At 44.1% G+C, this 22,814-nt stretch overlaps 5 protein-coding genes across 5 annotated transcripts; 4 read left to right on the top strand and 1 right to left on the bottom strand.

Annotated features, from left to right (window-relative positions):
- The first annotated feature begins 22 nt into the window (after positions 1 to 22).
- On the top strand, positions 23 to 1,799 carry LOC135437306 (putative surface protein SACOL0050). The gene is made up of 3 exons (XM_064695223.1): positions 23 to 294; positions 345 to 433; positions 493 to 1,799. The coding sequence occupies exons 1-3, from the start codon at positions 23 to 25 to the stop codon at positions 1,332 to 1,334; spliced, it is 1,203 nt and encodes a 400-aa protein (XP_064551293.1). The 3' UTR covers positions 1,335 to 1,799.
- A 617-nt stretch (positions 1,800 to 2,416) lies between these two features.
- Positions 2,417 to 7,416, top strand: LOC135436745 (myb-like protein AA). The gene is given in 7 exon segments (XM_064694437.1): positions 2,417 to 2,554; positions 2,619 to 2,777; positions 4,112 to 4,700; positions 4,765 to 4,874; positions 4,959 to 5,321; positions 5,422 to 5,904; positions 6,092 to 7,416. Coding segments are annotated over 6 exon segments (1,968 nt in total). The 5' UTR covers positions 2,417 to 2,554; positions 2,619 to 2,705; the 3' UTR covers positions 6,443 to 7,416.
- Positions 7,417 to 8,659: 1,243 nt separating this feature from the next.
- Positions 8,660 to 10,593, top strand: LOC135436821 (beclin-1-like protein A). The gene has a single exon (XM_064694543.1). It carries the CDS (start codon positions 8,710 to 8,712, stop codon positions 10,156 to 10,158), a length of 1,449 nt encoding a protein of 482 aa, XP_064550613.1. The 5' UTR covers positions 8,660 to 8,709; the 3' UTR covers positions 10,159 to 10,593.
- A 2,198-nt stretch (positions 10,594 to 12,791) lies between these two features.
- LOC135437157 (uncharacterized) lies at positions 12,792 to 13,980 on the top strand. The gene is made up of 3 exons (XM_064695019.1): positions 12,792 to 12,809; positions 12,872 to 13,102; positions 13,167 to 13,980. The coding sequence occupies exons 1-3, from the start codon at positions 12,792 to 12,794 to the stop codon at positions 13,950 to 13,952; spliced, it is 1,035 nt and encodes a 344-aa protein (XP_064551089.1). The 3' UTR covers positions 13,953 to 13,980.
- Positions 13,981 to 16,451: 2,471 nt separating this feature from the next.
- Positions 16,452 to 18,144, bottom strand: Cpr100A (Cuticular protein 100A). Its single transcript, XM_064693854.1, has 3 exons — positions 17,942 to 18,144; positions 17,611 to 17,858; positions 16,452 to 17,549 (listed from the first exon to the last, which is right to left on the bottom strand). Exons 1-3 carry the CDS (start codon positions 17,951 to 17,953, stop codon positions 17,081 to 17,083), a joined length of 729 nt encoding a protein of 242 aa, XP_064549924.1. The 5' UTR covers positions 17,954 to 18,144; the 3' UTR covers positions 16,452 to 17,080.
- Between the last annotated feature and the right edge of the window lie 4,670 nt (positions 18,145 to 22,814).

The raw sequence follows: 22,814 nt of genomic DNA, 5'->3' as shown, positions 1-22,814 counted from the left end.
AAATATATTTTGTTTATTAAGAATGTTTGAGGATACGCTGCTTATTATTAAGCCGGACTACATGCATAAGCGGCGTCCGGTGCTGCTAAAGCTGTTATCCTGTGGATTTCAGATACAGGGAAATCGCAAGTTGAACTTTTCGCCGGAGCTGGCTGCCGAGTTTTATGCAGACTTTGCAGACGAGAAGGGCTTTATGCTGGAGGTAATCCTGTTGTCTAAGGGCATCTCCGAGGCCTTCATACTAACCAAAGAGAACGGAGTGCAGGAGCTACTAAATATTATGATATGTTACTTGTAAGTGGCAGTTAACAGAAGATATTTTAATGCTTATAGTTGACCCTCAGCGGGTCCGCCTCGGAGCTGGAGCGCAACATCCATGTGACCAAGCATTACGATAGCGTGGCCCGCGAAATAACCTTTATATTTCCCAACTGTAAGTATGGCGGGTTTTATTTGAAGGTTCTAACTAAATCATTTTTGTAATGTGTCCAGATATACACGAACCCATTGAACTCTTTGATAAGAATCGGTTTTGTAATCGTCCCATGCTGAAGCCGCTTATTGCAGAAATTTACGCTATTATGCAGAATGTTGACTGTAGCCAGGATGATTGGAAGACGCGTGTTTCGGACTACTTGATACGCAGTAATCCAGTCGTGCCACAGATCACCAATCAGTGCCAGCTGATACCCGATCTGGGCATGCAGGAGAGATCGCAGCAGACGACCATCACATACAAATCACCAGACAAGGGCGCCAAGCCCAAACAGAAGACTTCGAGCACCACCTCGGTGCTCTCCAGCACCACACCGCACTCGTCCCTGCTGTTAACCACATCTTCCTGTGTGACTTGTGGTGGTTTCGATCACACCGAGCCATGCGTGTCGGAGATAGATCTGAACAAGCGCGTGGAGCCGCAAAGCGATGAGCCCGTGTGCGTCGATGAGGAGATTATTTGGAAGGAGATCATTGTGTATGAAGAGGTTGTGCCTGAGGAAGAGCCGGAACCAAAGGAATTCGATATGTTTGGTGAGGAGGATTATCTAGAGCTTGAAAAGGGCAGTTCGCTGTCCGAGTGTTTGGACCCCGCAGCCGTACCCCCACCGATTGAAGAAAATGACGTGGATCAGGTAGATGCAGACGAGCGAGAAGCATCAGCTGCAGAGGGAGCTCCATTATCAGAAGGTGCTCCAGCAGACGATGCAGGTCAGGTTCCGCCAGCTGAAGAAGCGCCACCAGCAGCTGTAGAGGCACCACCAGCTGCTGAAGAGGCGCCACCAGCTGCTGAAGAGGCACCACCAGCTGCTGAAGAGGCACCGCCTGCCGCTGAATAGCCACCAGCGGAAGCAGCGGATTAATTAACACCTGTTGCCCGCGCTGTTTATATGATTTGCCAAACACTTTGTTCTCATGGCTTCTCTAAAAAGGAAAAAAAATTGGTGGTGTACAGAAAGAAAAAGGACAAACAAGCCAAGCTACACGAACAACCCAACCATATGCAATGCCCCACATTCGCCCAATTTAGCTGGACGCCACCCACAGGTACTGCACTGCGCACTCGCCGTGGCCAGGCTGCAGGCAACACGGCCTGCACTTTTCACTCACCAGCGTTGCACTCACACTCGCAACAGCAACGGCAACTGTGGCAGTGGCAGTGGCAAAGTGGCAGTGCAACAGGAAGAGCAGCAGCGGCAGCAGCAGCAAGCAGCACATCGTTCGCGCCATCATTTTTTCCGTAAGTTCTTTTTCGTCGTGCCCACATTTAAAGTGTTCAATAAAAGGCAAATACAAAAACAAAATTCATTTGTTTTTATGCGTTGCATGCCGAAGTGTGTGCGTGCGTGAGTGTTCGTTTGTGTGCGTTCGTGTGTGTGTGTGTGCATTTTTAATGTGTGTCAACTATAAGGGATTATATTATGGCCTTTTTGGTAAATCAAAAAACGACACGTTAATTGGCAACAACATTGATTGACAGCAATTGTTGCTGTTGTGAAAATTAAACAGCAATTGCATCGATTTTTCCCACATCAAATAGCTAGGGGGGGCTTGGTCAGATAGGTATACAAATTATGAGTACTTGTGTGTGTATGCAACTAGGCAGAACTACAACTACAACAACAACAACTCATTGCAGTCAATATGTAGACACAGTAGCAGCAACTGAACAGCAGCAACAGTAACATAAACCAACAACAATTTGACGGGCATCAAAACGCAAAAGCGCGCGAAATACGTTATGTTGAGCATCAGCAATCGACAGTCGCACATACAACACGCAGCAGCAACACAGCAGCAGCAGCAACAACAACAGCAACACATGCTGGAGAATGCAGGCGCAACACATGGCAGCCACATCTACGAGGTGGAGGAGGAGGAGGAGGAGGAGGAGGAGGCGGAAACGCAGCAGCACGATGTTCATCTAAATTTTAGCAACTTTGCTGAGCTGTGCCGGCTGTGCGGCATACACCAGGGACCCAGCAAGCTGCACATCTTCGACCCGCAGGCGGAGCAGCGCCAATTGCTCTACAAGCTGCGCACGCTGCTGCAGGCGAATGTGAGTAGGTGTGCGTGAGTGCGTGGGTGAGTTGTGTTTATTGGCCTGTCCAATTGCTTGACAGATAACCAAGGACGACTATCTGCCCAAGCACATATGCGAGCTGTGCCTGGAGCGCCTGGAGCACTTGTACGATTGGCGGCAGCTTTGCATGCGCAACGAGCATATGCTGCGTAACTATGCCGCCTCCATGCACACGGTCCGAGCAACCATAGATTTTCAGGTGAGTGAACTGAGCAACTGCTGATAAGCGGCCGCCGCGACTGCCATTGTCAAAGTTACGCTGTCCCATTGCCAAAGTGTTCCACGCGGCAACCACCACCAACCGACTGAGGACTGAGAGTGAGAGAGAAAGCTCTCCGCCAGCGCGCCGAGTGGTATGCAATACTTTTTTTTAGCCACACTTCCGCCTTCTGCGCTCAAGTTCAGTCGCTTTAGTATCTGTCTGCCTCTGACTCTGTCTCTGCTGTCTCTGGATCCGTGAGCTAACATCGTCGTGGTCGTTGTCGTCATCGTCGCATGCTCCGTTCCTGTTTCTCGTTCAAGAATAACAAATAATTACTCAAATTGTGCTCGTTCTTGCCGCGACTGCGACGACGACGGCGACTGCGACCGCGACTGCTACGACGACTGCGACGGCGACTGAGCGAGTCGACTCCAAATCAGATTCGCAATACATACACAAACAAAAGGCGCTGGGCACTGGCTCGAGGAAGTAAACGGCGACGGCAGCAGCAGCTAAAATACAGCTCGTATAGCACCAGCGCATAACATTCAAAAAAATCTTCCAAATTGTGAGCTGCAACCAAAAAAGATTAGAAAAGCCCATTGAAATTCGCGTACAACATTTAACGCTCTGCGCGGCGTCCGTTTTTTATTGATTTTCAATTGTGGTAAGCAAGATTGCAAAAAAGAACAAAAAAAGAAAAAAGGAAGAACAAAAAAATAATATAAAATCGAAAAGCAGGCAAGGAAAAGCTACAAAACTGAGCCAGTGAAAATGTCAATAGTGTGCGCGGTGTGGGGCGGGAAGAGCGCGTATTTTGTGCTGCAGCGTTAACCAAATGCGAAAAGCGTGTAATAAACATTTAAGCCAAAGTGTGTGAACAGCCCAAACTTTGGGCAAACAAAATTTTAGCTTGACTTTCAGTGGCGCGCTTTAAATACATTTTTGACAGACACGGAAAAGCCTCAAACCAAGAAAGGCCGCCAAAGCAGGGAGCACGGCCGGCATACACACACGCACGGCTTCAGGCTGTCGTTGGCTGGCAACGGGGGGAGGCGGCACCACCACCACCAGAAGTCCAGAGCCCAGCAGCAGCGGCAGCAGAATTGAAAATTCAGCGCGAGCAAAAGCTCAAGTCGCAAATTTTTGCGCAAGGGCAGGCAGTTTTGAGCGCGTTCAATTGGGGGTGGCGGCTGGTGAAATTTCGCAACACTTGCGCGCCATTTAGGGGTGGCAGTGCGGCACGGCACGGCACGGAACGAAACGAAACGAAACGGAATGTGAGCGAAACACTCGACTCAATGTTTCATTGCCATTTGGTTCATTCACAGGACGGCACCGTTAACATGGACAAGATGACGGTGGCCCAGAAGAACGCATACCTGGAGGCGCATATGGCCGTGCAGCAGCAGATGGCACAGGCGGCCATCCAATTCAAGCAACAGCAGCAGAGCTCCGTGCAGCAGAGCTCCCCAACAACCAACAACAATAATAACAACCAGAACAATGGCAACATGCAGCAGCAGCAACAGCAGCAGCAGCAGCAGCAGCAACAACAGCAACAGCAGCAACAGCAGCAACAACAACAGCAGCAACAGCAGCAACATTACGCGGCCACCATCAAGGTCCCACAGATCAGTTCCTCCAGTTCGGCGGGCGGCGCTGCTGGCGCAGCGGGCGACAGCACCTTTACAGTGCCCGACGACGGCATGGGCTTTGAGGGCGGCGTGCGTGTGCTGCAGAGCCTGGGCACTTGGTCAGCGGCGGAACAGCTCACCTACAATATACCAAAGCCGAATCTGATACCCTTCACCGAACCATATGTGGAGGGCGGCTCCATGCATCCGGCCAGTCGCCTGAAGGCGCTGCAACAAGTGCAGCAGGCATCCTCCGGAGTGCGCAAAACAAATCCCTCAAAGAGTGAGTAACTTCATCCAAATGCAACGGGCCAACTAGCCACTAATTCCAACCGTGTTGCTTACAGCCACCAATAAGGCATTCGAGTGCACCGTCTGCGGAAAGGGGCTGGCGCGCAAGGATAAGCTGACCATACACATGCGCATCCACACCGGCGAGAAGCCCTATATTTGTGAAGTATAAGCAGCCCTTGAATCGGCGGCTCAATGCCCCAGCGATGGCTGACAGCCACTAATCTGTTGCAATCTCCATCCATTTCAGGTGTGCAACAAGGCATTCGCACGCCGGGACAAGCTCGTCATCCACATGAACAAGTTCAAGCACGTGACGCCCACCAATATTGCGCCGCTCGGCAAGCGGCTCAACAATATGGTCAAGAAGAAGGAGCAGCCAGATCCGCCGCCAGAAGACAATAAGCAGAGCTTGGAACTGCAGCTACAGCAGCAGGCCGTGCAGGTGGCCGCCCAGAATATTATAGTGCAGTCGGCGCAGGGGGCGCCCACGGCAATTCCAGGGATCATCATACCACATCACCAGCAGCAGTTGTCCTGGACGTGCGAGCTGTGTGGGCGCATGTTCTCGAGCCGGGACGAGTGGTCCATTCATGCTAAGAGTCATCTGGAGGTGAGCAAATGTCGGTTGAGCCTACCGGCCAGCGGGGCCTAAGGCAGTATACGCACTAGTATCGGGGCGGCTCTAAACTGGCGTTCTCTGATCCTTGCAGTATTGACAACAGGAACGGTTAGTCGTAGAGTCCACAAAAACAGCAGCCGCCATCGCTAAGAGCAACAGCAACAACAGCAGCACCAGCGGCAGTGGCAACAACAACAGCAGTAGCAACAACAACCATAATCGCGGCTATCAAATTGATGCAAACCGAAACCAAATACTCAACAACAGCCCGCAAATGGAGGCACATGCACGCAGCCAGAAGATAATCATACAAAATCAGATGATCCTCAATGCCAGCCATCAGCAGCAGCAGCAGCAGTCGCAGTCGCAGCAGCAACAACATGTTGCTGGCGGCAAGAAAGCGACCAGAAAGCACCACCAACAACAACAACAACAGCAGCAGCAACAGCAGCAACAAGCACAGACCAGCGCGCCTATGTACAATAATAACACCAACAGCAATAACAATAACAACAACAACAGCAGCAATAACAACAACAACACCAGCAACAACGGCAATAATCAGGGACATGAAGTAACTAACTATTATCAACAACAACAACAACATCAACAACAACAATAACTACAACAACAACTACCTAAACACCATTTAACAACAAAAACAACACGCAACATCACACGCCATCAGCATGAAATTTTCTGTCACTTTCACTCAATTTGTATCTTTGTATCTGTATCCCTTCATCCCTCTTCCCGACCAGGTGTCAGTGCCCGTCTCGCACATAATTGCCAACTCACCAACAGCAGCCACTTACATGCAGGCCCAACTGACCGGCCTGCACACCGGCAACACCATCGGCGTCGGCGTTGGCGTTGGCGATACTGGCGGCAACATGAACATGCCCATCGTCACCTACAATGGGAATCAGTATTGCGTTATAACCCGTGCACCGGAGTCGGATGCGATTGCCATGCAGAAGCAGTCGCTGCCCCTGGACTATGGCCAGGCCACCACAGCCAATATTATTGTAATGTCGCCAATGCTGCCCCCGCAACAACAACAGCAGCAGCTGCAACAACAACAACAACAGCAGCAGCAGCAGCAGCAGTAAACGAAGCTCGTTCATGATTCGCAAATTAAGTACTGAGAAAATGAGGCGGAAAATTTAAGCTGGCATCGGTGCATGGCCCGAGGCGTTGGTGGCGTTGTCTCATTAGCCAAGCCCCTGAATTTCGATATTGGATATCGAATATCGGCAGTAAATGGCGTCTCATAACTGGCATTTGACGATGGGGAGAAAGGCAGCCGCATTGCTGGCCAGGTAAACGGATAGGAAAGTGCGCAGCCTCAGGATCCGTCTTCAAGTTTGCAATTAGCCTCAGCTCGCAAGCAGCTATAAATACAAACTGTAAATAAAGTTTTTAAAAAACAAAAACAAAATTAAATTAAAAAAAAAAAATGATTTTAAGAACACCTAAGTATATGTTTAATTCTAAGAGGTAAACCATACAAGACCGAGAGATTTTTTCAAATAGTTTTCGCATGTAATGCTTCTTAAATTCAAACAGAAAGTCGTTTTTTAAATGTTTCGTTTTAAAAACCCATAACTAAGCAAATACAAATAAGAATAATGTTTATGTGAATTGAAAACAAAAAGGAAAAGCAAATGTAAACACCATTAACTACGTAGTCTAAGTCATTTTACATATCCATTGAAAATCTCTAAAATCAACATACAAATAATACCCATACAGCCATAAACTGAGATATTATTTAATTATTTTTGAACATTCGTAGTTTTTGTTGAAACCATCTTCAGTTCAGCATTTGAAGTATCTATGAAAATGAGCTATCATTTCGATGTGCATCAATTTATTTGTATAATAGTTCGCGTTTCAATCAATTGTTTATAATTATGCTAACGGCAATACAATATCTATGTCTTAAAAAGGAAAAACAAACAATACCTATGTAATAATGTAAGTAGTTCAGTAGTGTCCGTCAATGATACTCACATTCAGAATTACTACAGCAACTGTGTGGAAAACGATGGTTAATATATTAAATACAATAAAATCTAACAAATTTTGATTGGATTTGTGTAATTTAATTCAACGAATTAGCAAGAGCTAAGCGGTGCTAAGGAGCGTAACTTAATTTAGATCTTCATATAAAATATTAATTCTAATTATCGTAAAGCATCAAATACTAGATAACAAATGAGAGATACGAAACAGTGTTGGAAAACAGTGTTTTTTCTCTCATTTCCCCTTCGAATTTGGCTTTTATGTTTTGTAAGAACAATTAATATCCCACGATAATGTTGACTTTTAATGCTCTCAAGCCCATAGTAAATGCTCGCATACATCTTTAAGCCGCCCATAATTTAGAAAAATCTAAACAATTTGATTCCATTTTGGCTATGGCTTAAATACCTAATGTTTTTTTAATATTTTGTCATATGTGTGAGCCAAAGTTTTTAATCGATTTCTATAATCAGTTATAGCTATGGTTCAGCACAGTTTTACTAAAGGTTTCTTAAATGTATCTTCTAGCTTCTTAAAAATTGAGAGTTCTGTTCAAGCGAGGAACATTAAGTAATGTTTCATATATGGCTTCAAACTATTTTAAAGAACTTATTTGAAGTATACAATACACGTGCACATTTACAGTGCGTATTCGTTTAGCAAGCTTGGCAAGCTGTCTATCTGACAATTTATGTTGCGTATACGACCTGTTGTCCACATCTAACTGCTGCTGACACACAAACACTTATTGTCAGACGCACGCAATGCCATATTCGAACCTTACACCCATTCTGAGCTGCCAATAATTGGCAGCTGTTCTCGGCCAGAATTGCGCAGACTTGAGCCACTTATTCGCTGATTTTTTTGTTTTTGCGGCGCAATCGAAGTTTGGTTTGGCTTAATTGCCAAGACAAGTTGGCGGCACACTGTGAGAAGCTCAAATTCGAGACTCCAGTTTTGATTTGGTCAACGCGGCGCACGAAAAACAACTTTTCGTTGGCTTGAAAAATGCGGCAAGTTGACCTTAAACGGAAACTCGTCGTTGCAGTCGACGTTGGCGTCGCGTCAGCCGCGCAGTCGCTAATAAATTGAATACTTTAAATGTTGTTTTTTTGTTGTTGTGTTTTTAATGTTGTTTTTCGCAAGAATTGCAAATTAGTTGAACTGACAGCGACACGACCGCCGCGCCGCAGCAAACTTGAACACCTACACGAAGATGACGACGACGTCGACGACAGCAGCGGCAGAAGTGAAGGCAGCAGCAGCAGCAGCTGCCAAGTGTCGCTCGACTGTTTTGGTTCTTTGCATCAGTTTTAGTTGGAATTCGCTGTTGAACGGACACGGCTGCCAAATGCTGAACGGCAAATTCTATACGGGTCTGCCGCCCAAGATGGAGGGGCGGCAGTGCGCCGTTGGACGCAATCGCCAGGAATCGCACTTCTTCTGGCCCGATGATACGCGCGTGGACAGCGCCGTGGAGACGCGCGTCAAGCGACGCAATAGCCTGCAGCTGGAGTCTGGCGCGGAACGGCCGCGTTTGACAGCAGGCAGTCGGCTGAGCTCTGTGCAGGACGAGACAACGCCAGATGTGAGCACACGCCAAATGTTTCACAAGGAGTTCGCCAAGTCGTCCATCCAGTTCTATGACAATCTGCAGCCCAGCAATAGCAATAGCAACAACAACACTAACAGCAGATCCCGTCTGCTGAACCGAGCACGTCGCGAGGTGACGCCCAAGCTGACGGATGTCGTGCCGTTGCCAGCAGTTGAATCTACGCCTGAGATAGACCCGAGCGCAGCCAGACGCCAGCAAGCCTACAGCTCTAAGATACAGTTCTACGATTACGTCAACGCCAACGATGCGGATGCCACGCAGAACAATGTGCGACGGCCCAAAATGGACATGAACAACAAGCGCGAAATGGAGCTTAACTCCAAGAACAGCCCCAAGCTGCAGGTGAAGCACAATGTGCGTCATCTCAGCGTAGAGCGTGACCAGCTGACAACGCCGCCAACATTGCGCATGGTTACCAAAAAACCACTCAACGATGGCCAGCCCTGGCAGCAGGAGCAATATGAAACAGTGCACCAACCCCCGCTGTTGCTGCCCAAGAAAATACTCAAGCAGCAGCAGCAGCAGCCTTGGATTGAGGACTTGGACGAGTCCATGCTGAACTATGTGGACAATGGTGTGCGCCAGTTGCGGCTGCGCAGCCCCGCGCCCGCCAAGAAGCATGTCACCTACAACGAGGAGGCAGCGGAATATGCCTACTATGATGACAGGTTGGATCCAGCTGTGGGTCGCCAGCTTAGGCAGTCGCAGCCAAATATGCGCACAGGAAGTGGCCAACAGCAACAGCAACAGCAGAAACAGCAACAACAGCAGCCAAGTCCATATGTGGAAGCTGGTCGCGATACAAAATCATTAAATAACTATAATAAAAAAAGTCATAATAATTATAACGAATACAGCGGCAACAACAACAGCAGCGGCGGCTTACGCTCACGGAAAATCTTGCCCAAATTGCCAGAGCTGACAACAACAACAACATCAACAGCAACAACAACAATGCGAAGTCGACGCTTTGATGACACAGCAGCAACAGTTGCTGCTGCTGCTGCCACTGCTGCGGAGGCGACGTCTCCCTCTGACCCACGCAAACACCTGCGCAGCAGCCTCTGCTTCAACGGCGACGCTTTGGTCGTGGATGTGGGTGCTGTGCCGCAGTCGACGTCAGCTGCTGCGCTTGCGCGTCGCAGCTCAGCCGGGCAGCGCGTCAGCGTCGGCCTGCCAGACTGAGCCAGCCAGCATATACATACACACTCTATACATATATATATAAGTATACATATATACACAATATACACAATACGATATTTGATGTGTTTATTGAATGCAACTCAACGTTGGCGTCGTGTCATGTTAATTGAATGCAACAACTGGCCGCCGCGACTGCGACGCTGGCAGCGACAATTTTATGGCTTGTTTTTTGTTGTCGTCGTCTGCCGTTGACTTCACCCACAACGCACCAAATTAAACACCCCGCCAGCAACGTTGAATATACATTATACATAGTGCTAATGATCTTGCCTAAAAAGCGAACAACAAATCTCTTATAATTGCTATATATTATATATAATACTATTATTGTTGTTAGTTGCCGTTGGGCAGTCAAAATGTATTAATTTAGTTTCTTAAGTGAGCAAAACACAAAAGAATAATAAAAATGCTAATCAAACCGTGTAACATAATTAGAACGCTTTAATTTGATTTAATACAATCGCTGGTTGGGTAGATGTTTAAAAAATTTTAATATAAGAACTTTTCAACATGATGTCGGCAATGAAAGAATCTGTTTTTATTTATATAGCCGATTATCTCTTATAATTAATTCAAAACATGCAAGCTTAGATCAATTCCGGTTTTCAAATTTACGATAACAAAACAAAATTAAAGCGAAAGTTTCATTCCAGCATTCCGCTAAGAGACTAAATGTTAGAGATAAACTTATGCAGAAATATAGCAAAATATTATAGTATTAAAATGATTAAAAAAAGTATTAAAATGATAAGAACAAGCGAGTTCTATTGAGATGTTATTAAAGTACTTCTGCATATTCGGTTTACACTAGGAAAAATGCCTGAAAATTAATAAGTGGGCATGGAATTATAAAAATAAAAACAAAATAAGTATTAGTTTTAGTTTTATTCAACTTTCGTAATAAACGCAATATACATGTCTAGATCTATTCCGATTTTGACATTTGCGATTTCAAAACCTCCAAAAATTAAAGCGAAAGTTTCATTCCAGCATTCCGTTAAGTGATTAAATGGAGCTTGTTACAAACAAATTATTGTATAAACAAGAAAACTGGAAAGAACGAGTTAGTTCTACTAAGATGCTACTTAGGTAGATAATTAATTAGTGGGCCAAAAAAAATAGTGACATAAAGTAAGTTTAAGTGTACATTAGTTAAAAAATTGCGCTTTGATGTCGTTGCTACCCAAGGCGGTCAGGGATTGCCAGTGGCTGGTCTGGCAGCTGGAGCACCTTTCACAAAATTTTTATTTTACCAACAAAAAAATTAACGTTAACCGAACTTGTATTGTTAACGGGACTTAAAACCAGCTCAGGCTCAGCTGTGCCACATGTTTTTCACAAGGAAAACGGAAATTATGACAATCGCAAATTGGCTGCGCCTTTTCTTGTAACGATCATGCGTCTTGAACTTGAGCTTGACCTTGCTGGAAAATGGGGGAAAATGCAGTATAAAGACAACATTAATTGGATAATTATGCATGCAACAGCAAATACATCAATCAAAGTGCCATTAAGCAACTATTTCATTAGGGGCATGCATTTAATTGTTTCAAAATAGTTGAATAAATAAAACAGCAACGCAACAGGATAAGCGTAACGGAAAAGATTGGCCGACGTTTGTGCAAATGGTGCGTGATGAAATGTTATGCAATTGTACACTGGCCAATTCGATTTCCACTTCCAACTACCAAGCAGTCAAGACATGGCCAATACAACAGACACGATTGAAAAATAGAAAAAAATACAAAAAATAAAATGCAATAGCAACAGCTTCCGCATTGCGCCTGTGCCGCATCCTGTCTGGCTAGAAAGTAGCCCAAGCATGCACGCCAAAAGGCCAAGACATGCATGTGCCGGCATTTCCTGCCACAGCTGAACCTGAACTTCAGGCCAAAAACTAACTGCCAAAAAAGTGCAAGTGGCACCGACTTTTATTGGGTAACACTTACCAGAGCCGCAACTAGGCACATCTTCCAAACCAGTTAACAAAAATAAAAAAGAAAAAAATAACAGATCTAAGAGTCAGATAGAGCCCAGCTGCATGGGGCCGGCTAGACCGGAGCCTCCCTCTATTTAGTTGGCCAGCTCATAAGAGACGGTCAAAACAATACCCCCTCGCCCTTCCCTCACTACATCACATAACAAGTAACAAATGGTTATCGTTACTTGCAATTACGCTCATAAAAAACATTTTATTTATGCCGCGTGCTCTCATTTCCTACTGGATATGCAAATGATGCTGCCCCAGCTCGAGTCGCTGTGCTTGGGGCCGCAGCTTCCTCCCAGTGTCTATGCGTGAAACGTGAGCGGTTCACCATGCGCAGATTTCAATCTCTTGGCGCGCTCTTCTCTGTCGTCTTCGGGCAGGTTGCAAAACACGTTGCGCCAGCGCGTTTGCCCCGTTGGAGTCGTAGGAAGGAAGTTGGCATAAAACCGTTGTGTCCATTGCAAAGACTTTCAGTTTCGTTTAAGCCACGCGGCCGCTCAAGACGTGCAGCAGACTTGAAAGTAAATTTTGTAAATTTGTAATCTTGACTGCCAGTCAGCACTTGAGGTCTAGTGAATCGCTTCGAGTGAAGTTCAAGTGTTAGAGCTCCCAAACCCCATACAAAATGCGACTTTGCTGGAATGTAAGCGAAGGCATCTGTCAGTGGAAAAGTGGTTCTCTAATCAGTTATTTATTCACCTGTAGCTGCTGTCAGCTGCGCTGCTGCTGGGTTCGCTTGCGTCTGGCCTGAGACCGCCCAGATCCTTCTATCGGCGCAGCTACTACAGCGCGGTGGGTCCGCCGGGACCCGGGCATCTGGTATCTGGATCCAATGGTCCGCCTGGCTATCGCGCTGATCTGCAGACCAACGAGAGCAAGCGCCGCGATGTTGCCAATAAATATCCGAAGAAGTCACAGTACAGGCCCTACACTTCGGTCAGTCGCAATCGCAGGATAAACCTCATCTTTAACCTCATCTAATTTCTCATTAACGTTTCAGGAAGAGGATGACTATTCCAGCGAGCGCTATTCGGGCGAGTATTCGGGTGAGGCGCTGCAGGACAGTCGCGAGTATACCATAGGCACACAAATACGAGTTCAACATCCCATTACGGTGCCCAAAAAGATCAGCACAACCTCACCGTATTCCAAGCAACACAAATATGTGTCTGCCCAGCCTTACAAGAACAGCGGGCGACAAGTTTATGCGCCCGATGTCAATTCTGGCGAGGAACACGCAGTGGAGCCGCCGTCGAAGCGCACAAAGTGGACGCCGGCGCATTATGAATCCGAACCAGATCCATTCCATTTGGTGCCACCACCCAAAGCTACATCTGCCTCCAGTCATTCCTATAGGGTTTTCGAATCAGATCACGATGACTATGATGTACCCACGCGACCGAAGAACCACGATCGCTATAAGAGCCCTGCGCCCAAAAAACAGATTGACGCTTTTCTAGAAGATCAGCAGAAGCTGCTCGACGAGGCCATCAAGCTGCAGCTGCTAAACAATCCTAAGCTGCAAAAGTTCTTAAAATCCCATTCACATGAGCCACGACCCGAGTTGGAACTCGAGGACTTTGAAACCTTTCCGCCAAACTTCTCTGGTCCCGGTCCGCTGCACAACAACAACTACAGTGGTGAGCTTCCGCCGCAGTCCCCTCCCAAGGGCGGCCGACCACACAGGCGCCCGCCCGTCGCCGAGCTGAAGCCCTCCCCGAAATTGAAGCACATTATCAAGCCGAAAAGAAAGTACAGATCCACAGCGCTGCTTATCAATGTGTGAGGCGGGTTTTGAGGCGAGGCTTAGTCTTTAAGGCGTACTTATTTAAATATCTATTTTAATATGTTTATTTTTTAAAATGTATAGACTTGTTTTATGTAAATTATGTAAATATAGAACACCGTTTACTATAGATTTGGCCGAAAAATACAACGAACTTCCAACTTGCAGTTCTCTATAAGTTAAGGTATATATTAAGAAAAATTACTCTTTCATAGGCGGTTTCTAGAACTTTATAACTTTTGGGTATAATACAAAGAAATCTCCCCAAGCGAATAATCAAAATCAACTGGAAAATTATGGAAATATGAAAAACTATCACCGCCCATCCTACTTTTTTTCGCGTGAAGGAAATTGAATTTTTTTCGAACAGGTGAATCACTTTTAAATGCTTTTACATAGATACATTTACGCCAGCCCTGATGAAAATCAAAAGTCGAAATCAATTCTTTTACGCTTGTAGATTGGACTTTCCAGAATTGCAGTCACGCATTATTTTTATTTTGAATATAAGCCACTGAAATGTTTGAAGTCGATCGTACTCATCTTGAGCTTTCACCCGAAAATTGAGTAATTTTCACAATTTACGAACATTCAGTAACCAGAAGAAATGAATTAAATGGTGTCTTTTAAGAATGCCAGCTCTAAATTTTTAAAACATTTTGCATTTGAATGAAATTTGCATTGGATGCTATTACGTTCTTCATTGTTAATAATAAGCAAATTATTAAACACTAAATGTGTAATTGATTTGTAAATTGTAATTGAATTTAAACGCTTCGATCTCCCGCTCAAGCTGCGCGGGCTTTTGGTATTTCGAAAATATAAAACTATTGTGGTTGCTGACTCTGCTGTTGCAGAGCAACGCTAGTTTTACAGCGCCATCTATTGGTTTCCCATTTGCTCTCAAATGCTCAATGGCTACCCTGCACTAGGTGGCGCTAGTTAATAAGTTGTCTGATTTAAATTCATAATTTTGTGTCTTGAAGCGGTCCTGGTGTTAAGGGAGTTCCAAGTGTCATATAATTTCGGCGATTTATTTATTATACAGCCCATTTCGCTTTTAAATTTTTAAGCTGATATGATACAACTCCCAAATATAGCCTGGTTCGGGTAAACAGAAAACGAAAACAATATATATACCTGTTTGAATACGGGATACTCAATCACAGCTTATTCCAAAAGTAGCCACAGCAAATTCTTGGCTTTTACCTCTTTCGCAAATCTGATCGAAAATCCGCAATTGAGTAATCCCCACGATTGCCACAGTAATAACAAAAACAATAATAACAAAAGTGGGTGCAAAAAAAAACATTACAAAAACAAAAGCAAAAATGATTTTCTTAATTGACTGAACAATTTCAACAGCCCCATAATCGTAGTACCAGAGTCCGAGGCGGAGCCACAACAAAACTGACCTTGAAAGCAAATCCGACTGCGCGAGCCACGAGGTGGCGCAAAGAATGCGCGCAACAGAAGTGAAAAGTTAACTTGGCTACAGTGAACACCTGTTGAGGTGAACAGAGCGGGGGGCCAATCAATGGGGCATATAATTGAGCAAACAGCTCTAATATTAGCTCATAGTTAATGAATTACAATAAAACAACTGAAGCGTTACAAGCCGAATGGCAAATAATGTTGATGACAGGGTATTACAATATATTAAATTACAACTGGCTAACTAAAAAGTGAAGAGCTGGCACTTAGAAAGAGAATTGATTTAGATTGCTGATAGTAATACAATTCATTAATAAAGAAATTAAGTTAGCTATGCTAGAATAATTATGACAAGTATTAAACAACATAATAGATATATATATACGATATTTAAATAAGGTATATAGATTGGTTTAAATTTATAATAATCGATCTTCATAAACAATATATTTTAAGTTTAACCATAGAAATGAAATGACCATAGAATTCAGAAATGATATCGTAGCATATTTCATATTCATTCATATTTTTAGATTTTGGCCAAATCACATATAGATTGGAATTCTCAAGGTATTTACTAATGGCAGACATTTTTCAATTATGGTAGAGTATCATATCTATATATAGCTTTCCGGCTCAGGTACAGGTACCAGTTGTTATATTGCCGGTTCTTTGGCCGCTTTGCTCTTGGGCGCGGGTGTGGGAGGTACTTGTTTTCATTTTCATTGGAATTCAGCAGGTCTCTAATTTATTTATTTATTTGTATTTTCATTTTTTTTTGCACAATTGGCCACGATTTTAGCCGATTTTTGCCTAACCAGTTTCGTGTCTTTCCTTGTTTGTTGCATAGAATCAAACTGAGCCGCAACACCAAAACTTGTTTACCAGTGTATAAAGGTATGTGTGCTTGTATTATGTATAACAAGAGTTGGTTGTGCAATGTGCATGGGGGCGTTTACCGGGCAAGGTGTTTAGATAAATCTGTTAAAAATTAAATTACTCGTAAACGCCACACGCCCAAAATATAAAGAAAACTTGTTTTGAGTAAAAAAGATAATCAGTTGCTGGCGGTACGTATTAAATATCGTGTATTGCTTAAAACTCTATACAAATGTTGTTTATGATACAATATGCACATATATTGCTTATACGTCCCATGGCCCGTGCTGGGTATTACGATCTAGCATTGAAAGATTTTTTGAATTCATTTGATCAACGTCTTCATCGACCGCAAACACACTTACAAATTTATTGGTTTCGCTTCACATTAGGAGAGTAGAATTGGATTTAACAGCATTGAGGAGTAGTTATAAATTACAAACAAAAAAGCGCTAGACATACTGCATACAAGATCGTAGATAGGAGATACGACATATATTGATATATATATATATATATATGTATATAGGTTAAAATGGTGCAGAATTTTTGCAGCACTTTTACTTTCATTCTTAAACATATCACAAAAGAGTTTTGATGAAGGTAAGAACTGGAACAGCAGTAAGTGGTTGAGAGTTGGGAAAAGAAAGCGGAAGAATGAAACAGAATTTGAGAGAGAGAGCGAGAGAGAGAGATGGAGTGAGAGAGGGTTAGAGATAGACATAGGAGTGTTTCGTGTTGGGTGTGAATAAATGAAAGATTACGTAACATTACAATAGAAACAAGCTCAATCTATGTGGTTCTCTCTCCATCGCTTAGACCTTGTTGAAGGAGTAGGTGAAGCCGTCGGGCGTGCGGTTTAGCGAAAGCTTGCCGGGCGGTGAGAAGCGGTGAGGATTGGGCGTGGTCGTCGAGTAGTAGGCAGCCTGCTGCTGTGGCTGATGGTACTGCTGCTGCGGGGCGGGCTGCTGGTAGGCGGGCTGCTGGTAGGCGGGCTGTGGGGCCGGATTGTAAGCGGGCTGCACGGGCGCCGGCGCGGGACGGTACTGCGGCTGAGGCGCTGGCTGCTGATACGACTGCTGCTGCTGGCCAAAAGAGGGGTCATTGTAGCGAGGATCGTAGGAGCCATCATCACCATAGTCATTGCTGCGGAAAGAAGACTGTGGTGCTGGTGCCTGATACTGCTGCGGCTGGTACTGCGACTGTGGCTGATAGCCGGCGGTGGGCACGGGCTGTGGTGGTGCAGGTGGTGCCACTGGCAAATGATCGCCAGACGCTTGGAAGCTGTCAAAATAACCAGATATTATAGCAATCCACTAGCTGTTAGGCTGCTCGAGCAACTTACCCATTCTTGCCCGCAGTGTAGGAGACGGTGCGACGCTCTCCGGATGGATCCACATAGCTGTAGCTGCCGTGACGTGTGCCATCGGCGTCTGTCTCCTCTTTAAAGTTGATGCCATCCTCCTGTGTGTAGGCGGCACCGAATTTACCATCGCCGGACAAATAGCGCTGCTCACTGATAATGGCCGCCGTTTTGGGATCCTGGTGATAGTTCTGGCCCACTGCCAGGGTCACGAGTGTGGTTAATGCGAGCTGCAGCGGCGAAAGATTAAAAGCAAACATAACAATTAGCCAGGCACACACACACACACACACACACAAGCCCAACAACTCACAAGGCGAAACATTTTTGTTTGTCTTATCCTTGAAAAGCTACTACGTAAACTGCGCGCTCTGAGATTCAGAGTCGATATCACACGCGATTTGGCGCCTATACGTTATTATAGTCCGTTAGCAAGGAGCTTCAAATATATCGAGAGCGACACCAGTTGAGTGGCAGACCGACGGCAATGGATTTTGTAAGTGAACTGCCTTCCGCAATGGTGCCGCCCAAGCTTTTATAGCGCCAGCGAGCTGGGAAAACCTTGGAATGGCGGCAACGGCTACGGCTACGGCTTGGGCTAAACTCATGGCTCGCCCAGGCGGTAGCTGATCGACATGTTGTTGTTGTCATCGTTGCTGTTGTTGTAACTGGGGCTGCTTGTGCTGGTATTATTAACAGTAACAATAACAAGAATTGAGCTAAGTGCTCCAGTAAGTCAACTCTCGTTGTTGTTGCTGCTGCGGCAAGCTGTTTTACCAGTTTTGCGCTCTTTCGCTTTTAACGTCTACTTTTGCTTTCTATGCTGGAGCTAAACTATTTTTTAATTATTTTTACATTTAAGTTAAAGTGGCATTAAAAAAAAAACAACCAAACTGAGAGCTGTGCCAATTGATATCCCTGTGCGATGTTCTGCCCACTGCATGATGCAATTTTGTGGCAATCATTTCATTTGGCCAATAAAATTGGCTCCACCAACCAATTGGATTGCACATGACCAACCCAAAAAAAAACAAAACTGCAAGCAATCAAACAAATCTATGGAAATTTATATCTTTGAATATGCTGAAGTCTAAATGCACTCTCAGACAATTATTATTCACATTTTATTATAGCATATTTTATAAATTCAGCTAGATTCCATCAGGCTATAAATGTAAATGGAAAACAAATGTGTCCTTTTTGAACACTGTGGAGAATTGAATCGAAACCCTGGTTTGTCCTTCTAGGCTTCGTTTATAACTTTTTTCTATTTTCTATACACAATATCACTAATACTAATAAGTATGAAAAGAAGTATTATATTAATAATAACAATAATAATATTGATATTAAAATTATAAAAAATAACATTAACAATAATAAAAATCTTATGATAGTTATAATTATATATAATAATATTCTACATTCTTTCCAAAGCATGCCCGAAAATTGACTGTGAAGTGCACTTATGCGAACTAAGAGATTGTAGAAGAATCCAGACCTTTCAAACTAATCTGTATTTATTTATTATAATTTTCGTAGAACTAAGCTTATGTACATAATGATAAAAGTCAAAGCAGTTTCTTGGTGCGTCAGGGTTTTTCAAGCAAAACCACAATTCAGGGATATCATCCAAATCCATTTCAATACAACTGCGATTAATTAAAATCTCTTGCCTTATTTATTCCCAATAGTTTTTTTTTATATGACTCTCATACAAAACAGTTTTTTTATATTTTCATAGGAATATAAAAACTATTATTTATTTTTACAAGCTGTAACAAAATTGTTGACAAATTCACATAGATTTAAAGGGTATTACAATTGCAGGGCAGAACCGTTTGAATATTTGACGAACGCTGCCGCCGCCATAAGTCGGATTAAGATTAAGAAATTTGCGATTACATGCAATAAGCGCGGGTGTTGCTCAGTGCTCGTTGTTGTTAATGTTGTTGTTGTTGTCAATGTTGTATGTTGTAGTTGTATTTGTTGGTAAGTATTATAAATAGGTATTAACAATCGCAAATGCTGATTTATATCATGAGCTAAGCTTTTGTACAAGTTTTGTTTCTGTGGTGTGGTCAGCGCTTGGCAACAGTTCTGAGCAGTCCATAAAATATTTATAGTTGTTGTTAATGTTGCTAATGTTGTTGTTGGTGTTGTTGTAGTTGGCGCAATGTCTTTGACTTGTTTGACTTTGCGCTTGGCTTCAATAATTTATTGTTGTTTGAAAAGCCGTCAGTAAAAGGCATTGTTTGAACTGCTTTATGGCCAACAGCTGGCTGCAGTTGTGGTTGTGATTGTTGCTGTTGTTGTTGTTGTTGTGTTTTGCATTTGGAGCGCCCACCCACGCCAGCTTTTGCATAATTTATGGCCAATGGCTTTGTATTGAGCTCCTTGCCGGCGACACGTGCATATGTGTTAGTACTCGGCGATAATTACACGATCTGAAAGCGTTTTACATATTTTAATGAGCCGCCTTTGCATACGCACAGGCCCAAAACCTGAACCATTTGTCCGGCACTAAGCAGCCGCATGTGGTCCGCAAAAGTTTGAAGTAGAAAACATTTCAATCGAGAGCCTTTGCCCTTTTGCAAGTCGCCATCGTTGTTATTGTCATTAGTGTGACCAGAAACACACACCAGAAACATGGCACGCCCTCTCCCAGCGGGCGGGCCGACGCACTCTGAAAGTGGCAGCGGCGGCAGTTCAGGAAATTAAATCAGTTGACAAACAACAACAGCAAATGGCGTTGATGAAGGCCAGGAGCTGGGCCAGGAGGAACGCTTCGGCAATTCTGTTCATTTGGATTAGCTTGAGGGTGCAACAATTCGTATGCTCGGGAGGGTTGTTTACCCTGCCCGGCCCCTCCCTTGCCGTTCACTGCGACCAAAAAAAACTATTGCAAGTTCCTTGAGCTGCGTTTGGCTGCCTTTTTGATTTCGAGGCGTTCGCCTAATGCTGATGTGACGATACTGCCACCCAAGGCAACGGCTGTTCTCTCTGCCGATTTTGGAATTTGGAATTTAGAATTTTGGGCGCGTTGTTGTTTTTATTGTGCCACGTAACGCTTTTATTTTGATGCTTTCACTTCTGGCAAGTTAATCACAATGATAATGAGGGTTGAGGTTGAGGGGTTGCTGTTGCTGTTTCGTACAAATTGCATGCAAAATATATCTATCAACAGCACATATCATCTCTCTTAATTTTGCGTTGTCTCTCAATTATTTCAGCTGCTGCTGCCACCACCCGAGCTCGAGCTCGAGCCCGAACTCAAACCCAAACCCAAACCGAATGCCGTTCCCCAGCCAAAGGCACAGACAATTGCGATTATTTGTAATTTAAGATGCAGTCGAGCGTTTGAATAAAAATCGAGCAAGTCAACGTTGATGTCGACTCTTTCGCATTGTGCACACACACGCACACCCAGGCACACACAGGCTCACATCCCCAACCCCACATGTTAGAAGGTTAACAATCTGTTCTTTTGTTCGCCAACATACTCAGCTCTTAGTTCTCGATTTGCTCGGGCAAAAATTGAATGCTAAACGCTTATCAGCGCCGAGTGATCGCCCAGAAGTCAAACTGAAACTCGCTAAACTTGTTGAGAGCGCTAAAAGAAATCCGATATGCTCATATATATATGTATGTAGAGAGAGAGAGAGAGAGAGATGGGATAAGCCCTAGCGATTCACAGGATTCGTGTAGCACATAGCCAGTAGATGGTGATTTGATAGCCAAGTGACTGACTCATGAATCACCCGGCAGCGATTTCCTCAAAAGTCAGCCAGTTTTTCGATAATTTGTAATTTGAGAGACAGACACAGAAGGACGAAGGATGAATAATTACGCGTTTATAGGCCAAATGAAGAAGATCTGTGTAAGTGCGCGCTAATTGCGCATCTGTCAGATATTTCAGCCGGGTTTCCATTTCACTTCGCTTCTAATGCCATTATGATACTTTTGACTCTGATTTGGCTAACGGCTTAGCTTCTTACACACATAGACACACACACGCCTGTCTACGATTCAATTGCTTTAAGTGCCACTGGACCAGTTTCCCAGCCCCACATTGCAATGCAGCCACGATATAGACGAAATCAAGGTCAATAACGTGTCGCCGCCCCGTTGGCCAATGCTGGAGCTGCGTTCGAGCCAAGTGCGTGTCTGGGCCGGGCCAGAAACGAGTTTGTGGCGCATGCGTAGCGGTTTTCGTATTTCAGACTTCCGCATGTCGCTGACGTTGATAGGAAAAACTGGAAGTGAGCTGCCGGGCTAGGCCAGGCTAAAAAGTGGTGCCAGGTCGCCGTTAAATCTGTCACATCTCCGGCCAAATGATGTTCCTGGCCTTGACTGCAGCACACGATTTGCCCAGTGTCCAGTTGCATTTCGAAAGTTGTTCCAACAGCGCCAAATTGCCAACCTTGAGAGGCTGAGCACGTGCATTGAACCCAACAATCGAGGCATTCTTGTACCGATTCAGCAGATAGCACACAGCAATTTACTAGCACAGCTCAAGTAGTTGCAATGAGCTGGAAACTTTGAGCATACGCGGCTTAAACAATTACCAGATTATATGGACCAAAAACAGACACGAATAAAACTGCATTTTATTTCCATTTGCAGCTATCAAAATAATTGAATGACATGTCGTTTATTTTTAGGTAAAAATCAAGCGATCATCGCTAAAACCTCAACGTGAATTGGAAGAAGGTCAACATAATTGTATTTTCAAAAGTGTCACATTAAAGCCATTGGCCAAGTGAGTCATGAATCGAAAGCAGTTTAAACCTAAATTACTCCCCAGCTAACAATATTTGTAAGAGTAAGCCCGGCTGTGAGGGATCGACTCATAGATACTCTGTACTCCTGCCTAAAGTACTCATATATTAAAATTGATTGATTGGCATTGATATATACTCATATACTCAAACAGGGATATCAATTGTTTATTAAACATTGTTTCAGGTTTTGTATACTTTAGATGTAATATTTTCACAATTTGTGTATTATACGATATATGTATATGCATTTACACTCAAAATTTGTTTTTTCTAATATTTGTGAAAATGTCAGCAATATATTTCCCAAAAATGTATATTTTAGGGTTCCTTTTTTGTAAATATTGAGAAATTTATTTTGAAAACAAGTTCATCGGATAGTATACAATATTTGATCATGCAATT

This window comes from Drosophila montana, unplaced genomic scaffold (assembly GCF_035044405.1).
Source record: "Drosophila montana isolate Dmon_TW-CO22-7 unplaced genomic scaffold, ASM3504440v1 contig_3733_1, whole genome shotgun sequence".
NCBI classification, from domain to species: domain Eukaryota; kingdom Metazoa; phylum Arthropoda; class Insecta; order Diptera; family Drosophilidae; genus Drosophila; species Drosophila montana.
The sequence above is the reverse complement of the archived record's forward strand: the minus strand, read 5'-3'. Positions and strand labels throughout refer to the sequence as shown.